Source organism: Rhagoletis zephyria, unplaced genomic scaffold (genome assembly GCF_001687245.7).
Source record: "Rhagoletis zephyria isolate East Lansing unplaced genomic scaffold, Rhagoletis_zephyria_1.1 Rzeph_scaffold_00334, whole genome shotgun sequence".
Classification (NCBI taxonomy): domain Eukaryota; kingdom Metazoa; phylum Arthropoda; class Insecta; order Diptera; family Tephritidae; genus Rhagoletis; species Rhagoletis zephyria.
The window spans coordinates 168,044-178,055 of record NW_016157418.1 but is presented as its reverse complement, the minus strand read 5'-3'; the positions used below and the strand labels follow the sequence as shown (position 1 = coordinate 178,055).

Sequence of the window (10,012 nt, the reverse complement as noted above, 5' to 3'; positions counted from 1 at the left end):
ATTCAAATCAATTCAATTCAATTCAATTCTCTTCATAATTCAATTCAATTCAATTCAATTCAATTCAATTCAATTCAATTCAATTCATCTATTCAATTCAATTCAATTCAATTCAATTGAATTGAATTGAATTGAATTGAATTGAATTGAATTGAATTGAATTGAATTGAATTGAATTGAATTGAATTGAATTGAATTGAATTGAACTTAATTGAGTTGAGTTAAATTCAATAAAACTGAATTGGAAATCCGTATAAAGGTGATATGAGATATTTTTTTGTGGAGTATGCAATGAAGGCTGTAGATGCTGTTCTTTCTAAACGCAGGTCTAAATACCAGCATGCCCTAATCATTAATCGAAAACATGTGCTTGCCTTAATTTCCAGCATTGATTTAGCAACTAAATTGCAAAATATTTTAAAGTCGTTCGCTATGTTTTTTTTTTGTTAAACATGTACTGAGTCGTGACTTTTGCGCGGAATTTTACAAACGAGCTTAGCAATTAGGGGTATGAGTTTCTCACGTATTTACGTTAGTAAAAGTATTAAAACAAAATCTTAAGCACACACGCGAAAAAAGTATGAAGTAATGCAAAACTGAAGTAAGCAGAAAAGTCACGGGGCGAAAAATATTCATGGTTATGTTAACTTTGGTCTGAAGGAAAGGTAGGGAAAAATTTCCAAAAAGGGTTTGAAAATCCTCTTTTGAATAGGTGTAGCTTTTAATTTTTGAATGCTTAACAAATTGTTGGAGAGAAATTTTACTATTTTTTGTATACTATATGAGGAGAGAGTTCTGCTCTTCAGTCGGTTCAACCGAAACTATTTAAGACTTTTTGCTTTACAAACCGTTTTTGATTTTCAACATTAAAATTGCTATTGAGGCGTCGCGAAGCATGCGGGTATATAATACTTTTAGCTTCTTTATAAAAAAGAGCACTTCACACAATGTAGGTAATGAAGTATATTGCAATGCATTTCTGTCATCCCTTGTCAAGTTTGATTTGGTAATAAACCAAATACGACATTTTCGCATCTGCAGTGCCAATTTTCGTTAACATTTTGAAAAGGGATGAAGGAAACTATTTCTGTATACTTATTTCTCTTTCTTTCAAGAAAAATGTACCAAAATACATAAGAAAAGAAAGCGAATAGGATTTTCTAACTTTATATTTAAGCCCGAAAATTAGTCCCTTTAAGTATTTAATTCTGTGTGCTTCTAGGAATCATACACAACCTTAAGCTGAAACATAATAAACGCATTTCCTGCTTGTGGCTTACTTTGTTTCATTATTCTTTTCTATATGCTGACTGTCAATCTAAATTTCTACAATCGACACTTAATTCAAATTCAATGTCTTAAATAGAAGAGCCAATAAACAAAAAAAATGTAAGCGCCCGCACAATCGCACATTGAGGTAGTAGTAACGCATGTGCGCCATAAACTATGCCAAGATACTGGCTGAATATATGTATGTTTACATCTATGCAAACATGCGAGTGAGTGAGTGCCATGAAAAAGAGGAAAAGATATGTGGGTAAGGCAAGCAACTCGCATTGTTGACATAAATTTTTCTGTCTACTTTAGGAAACTCCATCAACCGGTGACGGAAAAGTAGGCACAATTGTACCTTTTTCAGCACTTTTATAATTTGAGGGTACATTCGGTATATGCATATGTAGCATTTTCGGTACATTTTCATCTTATCTAGGTAGATAGGTAGGGTGACGCGGATGCCTGTGAGACACACTTGGGCTCGAGGTCAATTGTGATACCGCATGTGGGGTCAGTAGCTCCCAATCCACCCTAAAACCATTTTGAGCTTCGCAGGAATTTTAGAAGATACTTGTTTTCGATGCATCTAAGGTCCTCCAGATTATCGAAGAATTGTCTACCCAATGTGGAAAGTCTTCGTCTGGATAGATCAGGGCACTGGCAAAACAGGTGTAGAATCGTTTCCTCCTCTTCTTCATCTTGACAACTTCTACAGAAGTCATGTAGCTGTACGCCTAGTCGATAGGCATGCCTGCTAATTAGGTAGTGTCCTGTTATAACAGATACTAACAAACTGATATTCTGCTTATTTAAGCTCAGTAGTAGTGCGTTTAGCGCTGAGCATTGGCCATAGTTTCCTGGCAGTTGCACAGGTGATTTCGTCGTGCCGTCTTCTGTTTGCTACTTTAGTGAGCCTCTCGGAGATAAGTAGCTGGCAAGTTTTTATGGTCATTCCTATTCCCCTCTTTCCTTGAGGGTAGGAGGGTCGTAAATGCTGTACTGGAATCAGAGTTCGGCAGGGCGTAGTCCACCGATCCGGGAAGCTCCGAAAACTCCGTTACTATTCTACCATGACCAAGCCGGGTGTTTGACCACTTATTTAGGCTATTCATACGATTTGCCGCAATTTGTGCGACTTGTTTGGCATGTACATCTACCGGAAGAAAGTTCAGTAGGGCATACAGTGCCTGGGATGGTGTTGTTCCCATTGCACCAGTTATGAGTGTGGACGCGAGCCTTTGGACCTCATCCATCTTATTAAAGTTTTCCCCTTTCTCAAGGGTGTCCCACCATACCACTATGCCGTGACAGAAAATTGGCCTAACAACCGCTGTATATAGCCAGTGTATTATTTTGGGTTCCATCCCCCACCATTTTTGCTATTGACCTGCTGCAAGAATATAGTACTACTGTTGCTTTGCGCACTCTATCTGAAATATTGGGCCCCCAGTTTAGTTTCCTATCAAGTATGAGACCTAGATATTTGGTCTCTTCCTTTACTTTAAGGGTTTGTTCCTCTAGAGTTATAGCGTCTTGCCCAATCGAGATCCACCACTTACCTTTTAGCTTCTTAAGGCGTCTTGTATTGTGTTACTTCATGGATGTAAAAAAAAGTTTTTTGCTGGGTAGTCATATCGCATATTTCTGCGTCTAATAATCGTGTTATTATATTCAAAAAATATTCATTAAGTATATTTTCACATGCCATTTTTTAAATGGCGCCAATTTTTATCATTTCAATGCCTGGTGGAAATTCGGCATAAAACTTTATTTGGCCTCGAAAAGTTCGTCTAGTTTGAACAGAACTTAACGTATTAGAGAAGGTGAAAACAAAATCAGGCATGGGAAATTCCCATCGTATTTTCGAACAGTTAAACAGATTTACGTGATGTGAAATGTGCAAAAAAATGTGCGTACTATATTTGTAGGTACATTCGTCAGCTTTCAGGTACAATTTTTCCTTAAAATAAGTACAATTTGTAGATTGGGTTTTCCATCGCTGCCATCAACCCCTTTGGCACGACTGATTGCTGACTGACAATTCGACTGTTTTCGTACCATCATACCGTATGGAATCGTAAATCGAAAAGCAGCAGCCATACAAATACACATTGACACACAAATATTCACATTAGACTGTCCCGGAAAAAATTTCGAAAAAAATTTTGTTCCACGGTTCATTGTTTTCAAATACTCCATTCATCAGATCGCAGTTCTAACCACCCTAACGTAACATCCTTAAGTCAGTAAATTAAAAAAATAATAATAAAATCATTTAACTTCTGCATAGCCCCTTCAAAATGTTTTCTTATATCTTTGGCATTTACAGTTGGATATTTAAGTATGATATTATATTAATTTCCTGTCTCAAGGATTAATTTTTTTTTGTTCCAAAGTTCACTGACCCCCTTCTAGTACCCACGCACCAGATCTCAGATCCTGCCGCCCTATCCAACCACCTAATGTCAGTAAATTAAAGCTTGCCAAAAATCAATAAACTTTTCTTTTGATTATACCAGTAGAACTATTTAAAAAAAAAAAAAAATTAAATGAAAATTTTGATTGCCGAATGTAGGTTTCACCACAAAATGTAAAATGTCGAACCCAAGATTAGGCGAAATTGGCTTGCAAAAATACTTTAGGCTCAGGAGTGTCTGGCGTGCGTTTTTTGTTTGCTTGTAAGGTGGTACAGTCTAATGTAAATACAAGCGCAAAGAGCAAACAAATGGAAAACTCTTTCCAACTGCTGCAGCGGCAAAGTGTAAAATCTGGCAGCGACATACAATTCAGCTGGCAACGCCACTTAAAACCTCAAAGGTTCGAATGTGCAAGGTGAACACTGAACGCGGAACGCGGAACGCTGAACGCTGTTTGGCAGCGCTGTCAACTATATATCTCTCACTCACTCTGTCGGTTGTTACTCGTACCACATAATGAAAAACGGAAACGGAAATTACGTATTGTCTTCCACGCCGGCGTTGGCATACCAAATCTAAGCGACATACACACAAGCACACTTTCATTTGTGATTATTATTTGTGGTTTTTTCTTTGTTTTGCTTGTCACTTGCCGTTGATTGTTTATTCGCCGCCGCAAATGTTTACTATTGCGGTTTTCGTATTTGTGGTGTTTGCTTGTTATTTTTGTTGTCTGTATGTGTGTGTGTGTGTGTGTGTGTGTGTGTGTGTCGCTGATGAGCTGCCAAAGAACTTTTCACATTCTTTGCTGTCAATGTGGCTTCAGCAGTCGGCAACATTTTCACTACCGATTTTCTTCTCCGATTCGCCTCAAGTTTGCTTGCCAACATGGTTTGGCTGGATACAGCTATTGGGCTGCCAACTGCTCATTAGACGCATTGCCACCTAATGTATGTACAAGTACAAATACATACATATAATTTATGTTTTATATTCTACTGCTAATGTTTGCTTTAGCTTGTAATAGGAAGCTGCGAATGAAATGCTGCGAGATGTTGGTGATTACTTGTGTGTTTCGAAATTATTTGACATTTCCGTTGCCTAATTTTAGCTGCGCTGAATGCTTTTATTGCGAAATAACATATCATAGTTACGAGAGGTGCCTTATAAATGATTTCTACTGCTCCTAATGAGTTGAGGTTTCTTATGGCCTAATTTTTGTATTATTCCAACTAGTAGTGTAAGAGTTATGGAGAAATATCTAAAAATAAGGGACAGACAGCGTTTACATGTAAGGCGTAGCCGTATTTTAGGCAAATATCTATAAACATGCCACGACCAACCCACGAAGAAACTTGGTTCTGCTTTTAGGCGAAGTGCTTTTAAAACATAAAAAAAAAATAATTTCTAACTCATCGTGAGAGAGATGATCCATAACGTGGAATCAGTAGCCTACTTTTACGCGTCTAACTATAAACATGCCACGGTCAGCCATAATAGAGAAACTTTATATTCCTAGTCTACTTTTAGGCGAACTGAAAAATGCTAAAGCTGTTGGCAAATAGATTTGATTTTAAAAGCCGTTTGGGGCATTGAAAGCCTTTTGCTGGCCATTTCCATTCTGACGTGGTGTGACATTTGTATGACAAAATGTTAAAAGATAAAATGAGAGGCAAATTTTTAAAAAGGTAAGTAGCCCTTTATTCAGTAAATAAATTACAACTGATAGTAGAGATGTAAAGATATAAGCAAACATATGCGCTGGCGTGATGTTACAGAAGTGGGTTTTGACTTGGGTTTCAAAATTGCCAAACTCTGCGAATTAGAATTTGAATATTTGAAATTTGTACGGTTAAGTAGTCTAAGCGCCAATCTATTGCTGTTACTTTAAGGTTAGTTAGTTTTCCAAATTTTTAAAAGAAAAAATTGTTCCTGTTTTTTTTTTTATCAGACGTGATGTGTGATATTATGTTCCCTATAGGGAACCACACGAACTATAAATGCACTATAAGTTCACTATTCTTGAACTAGGGGTGACTACGCCTCGACTACTTTACATACGTTCCTTTTAACTGGTCCAAACAATTTTTTTCCCGAGGTAGGGTTTGGGACACCTTCCAAATTTTTTCCTCTTGCCGAAAGAGGTGCTGGGATCAAACTTAACGTTTCTAAGTATAAAATTAATAATAATAATAATTAACCAATTGGTTAAGCAAAAAAAATATCACAAGCTTCAGTTGTCATGACAACAGTGGCTTCTTATAAAAATCGCCAATATTTTTGCTAGTTTCACAGCGATCCAGTAGCGCATTTCAAAGTCATTGAGCACCCTCTATTGGTTACAGTAAAAAGCTAAAAACTCGTTAAAAAGTAAAAAATAATTTATTGAAATACAGATTTCATTTAAGAGTGCCCTAACTAGATTTAATTAAACTTTTAAAACCAACCTGAAATAGGATTAGAGTAGATGACATTAAAATTAATTTTACCGGAATACAAAGCTTTTAGCTTTAAATTAAGCCTAAGTCGAAGGTTCTATCACCTTATCTCTCTTTGTTAAAGCTTATGAAATATTGCAAAAAACGCAATTTTTTGACACTCTCACCTTGTTTTTTCGCAAAACTTTATTTTTACGGATTCGTAATCAGCACAAAAAAGTCTACCCAAAACAGCTTTCACATTTGCCGCACCAAAATCAATGTTGCCCTGTGTAATGATTACAATAATATAATTTAGACCTAAAGTTTACAGTTTCGTTCGAATTAGAGCTAAGGTACATACATATGTATGACGTGAAACTGAAACGAAAACTATGGTAATTGCTTAAAGCATACATCTATGCCTGCAAATACAGCTCGGCCAGAATCATACTCATATATTGAGAAGAACAATAAATATTGAATTTAATGTACCCCGTCCCATTCCCATGAAGTTACCGAAACGACTCAGACCTCTTTCTAGCCAAGGCCAGTCAATCCAAAAACGATTGAACATTTTCGATACTAGAAGGAAAGAAAAGCCTGAAAAATTTCCAATTTTACCTGGTCATAGATAATACGGAGAACACGGTGTAACACTCAATATGAACCTTTTAAGTGACCTAGTACAGGTCGTAGGGCTGGTCGAGTAATTCACTGTGTTTAACATTTTTCTAACACCCTCATATCTCAACTTATTCTTCAAAAAAAAAAAAAAAACATTTTTACAAGACTTGCGCACTAAACAATTTTCAGCTCGGTAATTTTTTACCCAATTTTAAGTTTTTATATGACTTTGGAAAGAAGAATATTTGTACTATTTACGAAGTGAAGACATTGTAAATATGTTGAAAATTTTTGGAATAAATCTGAAATTTACACCAATTTTTATCATTTTTTCCACTTCTACAACATTTTATGCCAAAATTTCAAAATAAAATAGTCCATTTTAGTTATTACTTCAAAGGAATCTTTGATTCCGACTAGGTATAATTTTTAAAAATCAATAGAAAATTTTGTAAGATATGAATTTTGTAAAAATCTCTTCCAAAATTACTTCGGTGAAATTTCACAGTAATTTTGAATCAGTTCAATTCGATACAGTTTGAGGTTTCAATAATTCGTATGGAAAAATTTCAAATTGTCTCAATAAAAAATGGCATATCTTCAAAATTTGTTTAATAATTTTAATGAAGGGTACCTTATATTACTCGTAATTAAACACTCTTTCCGAAGTAGAAACTAAAAGATTCCATTTTCTTATGAAATTTTGGCAAAAAATGTCTTAGAATTGGAAAAAATACTAAAAATTAGTTCAAATTTCAGACAAAAAATTTTCCACATATTTACAATGTGCTCAAAAAATTTATTATTTCTTTAAATAGTACAAGTATTCTTCTATCTAAAGCCATATTTTAAATAGCAAGCAATGCGAAAATGATTATTTTAAGAATAAGTGGAAAATTACAGGGCGTTAGAAAAATTTTGAAAACTGTTAATCGGTCAGCTCTACGACCTGTGCTGGATCACTTAAAAAGTACGTGCAATTTTTTTTTTTTTTTTGTAACACCGTGTAATTGGCAAAGAGGGATAACTTTTCATCACGAAAAATAAGAATAATAAGATATACATGTATATACATATACGACACACTCCCAATTTTCTGGTTTTTCCTCCCATAAGAAAAAAAAATTATAAATAAAAAAAATACGAGTTTCGTTAATTACGAAAACCTACCATAAAAAAAAAAATTTAAATATTTTTTTTTTTAGGAGTTGAGTCATAAAGAATTGTCGAAATTAAAGTCCACATTTCACAGCAAATTTTTGGGTGCCATGGCTAGGACAGTATTCATTTCGGCCTATGTTCACGTTTGCATGCATTTTGCGATAACCTAACACTAGAGAGAGAATGAAAAAATAGTTGATAAATAGACCAAAATGATCGAAAGCACGCAGCAGCATAGCTCAAAAGAAAGAGGTCGAAAGTAAACCAAAGCGCAGCAGAGTCGCAAATCACTTAGCCTAACTGCTTGAAATAGTTTTACCAAAGCTGTATCAAGGTTTTTTTTTGCAGAAATTTAACGCAGCACGCTTTTGAGCGCAGGGCAGCTACAGCTATCGTTGAGTGCCTATCTATTGGCGCCTAACAGCTTGATTTACAAACATCAACGAGGTATTTTTTTTTTTTTTTGCCTCCACATACTTTTTACGTTACGCCAATTGATTTTGAAGCAATTAGTCTGATCCCCTTACGTACGTAATTAAAATCTTATGCGTATAGGTACAAGATTAATTTCCATCTTTGCTTAGCACGTAATACTCGTTGCTTAGCTAGTACTTAACACATACAAGCAAATAATTCATGGCCAAAGGCGCAATTATGCCAACTATGCCTCCGATAATCTCATTATTTATTATATTAATTTGTGACTGTACGAACTTAGTGGGCGTAACCATATATTAATTATTTTTTTAGTAGGTAAATAGATATGTATGTATGTGTGCATAAATGTATGTAAATAGCACAGTGTGTACTTACATCAAATTAACCAAAATCGCCAAACCCGATGTAATCAGCATAATCTTTGCGTCCACTTCAAAATCGCGATTAATCAAACGTTGCACGGCCAACCAGACGAGTATTGCGGTAATGACCCAAATCATCACAACGGAGGCCATGGCGCCGATAACTTCAGCGCGATACCAGCCGAAGGACATGCTGTTGGGTAGAGAGAAAAAGTAAGAAACGAATGAGTAAATGGGTAATAAGGCAGCGTAAGTTTGAACGTGCTGCGGATGAGAAATGAGAAAGTGTATTTAGTGAGGAAATTAAATTCGTTAAGGTAATCGGTTTGGCTTGCAAATTTTGGCACGCAAGAAAGTTAGCACCAAATTTATATGAATACTAGGGTGTTTCAGAAAAAAAAAAAAAAAATTCTTGGAACCATGCTCATAAGTTTCGTTTAGACGCTAAAATAAGTCTCAGAAAATATGAGTTTTTAATATTAATATTAAGAATGTCTGCACCGCACTTTTCGATTTCCCATAAGAATAACAGAGGATTTTTTTTTTTTTTTTGCAAAGATCTTGGCGTATTTTTTTAGAGAATTAAGCGCTCTACAAAATAGGTCTGAATTCATTTTTCGATAAGTCAACTCGGTCAAAAATTATTCGAAGTCATAGTCTTAGTATTAAGGGCTCATATTTTCTGAGACTTATTTTAGGACCTAAACGAAACTTTTGAGCATGATTCCGAGGAAAACAAAAATAAAAACGAATTTTGTGAACCACCCTAATGAATACAATAAAAGCTGCAGTGATGCTTCAGGCTATTAGGCCGGCTGCGGGTAGTTGAGCAAGGATTAAAAAAAATCGGATAAGCAGATATGATATTTATATTTCCCTTCTTTCGAATTTAAATAAAAATAAATAAATAAAGTATGAATGGTCATAGAGGTGGATGCTATTATGCAAGCTCTAGATACCGGGCAACCGCAAGTTATCTTGGATCTGGATTATCACGATGAGAGCTCATCTTTTTCCTATAATTTTTGCAATCCAAAATGAGTTCTAGTTTAAGAATTACGAGGAGGAATTATCAATCTCGGACTAGGGCTGTGAATCGCTATCTCCAATGGAGCAATTATGTGCGGACAGCGAGGCCCGGTAGTGTTAACTTCGGAGTGGTCCGATCTAGTATCCGAAATCTGTTTGGACTCCGAAAGTGACAACACGTTAATCCCCAGCTGATCAGAGTGCTCTTCGGTGCCGAAGGCCTAACCGAAGTCGGCACTTTGGTGAAGATAGTCAACATTGACCCCTTAACGGTTTTAAAACTTCA

The 10,012-nt window shown here is 35.5% G+C and overlaps 1 protein-coding gene across 3 annotated transcripts in view; it reads right to left on the bottom strand.

Annotated features, from left to right (window-relative positions):
• Positions 1 to 10,012, bottom strand: part of ZnT35C (solute carrier family 30 member 3) — a 220,484-nt gene that overhangs the window by 43,603 nt on the left and 166,869 nt on the right. For all 3 annotated transcript variants that reach the window (XM_017610719.1, XM_017610717.1, XM_017610720.1), the window contains exon 5: positions 8,711 to 8,890. In XM_017610719.1, the coding sequence (XP_017466208.1) occupies positions 8,711 to 8,890 (180 nt within the window). The remainder of the gene's footprint in view (positions 1 to 8,710; positions 8,891 to 10,012) is intronic.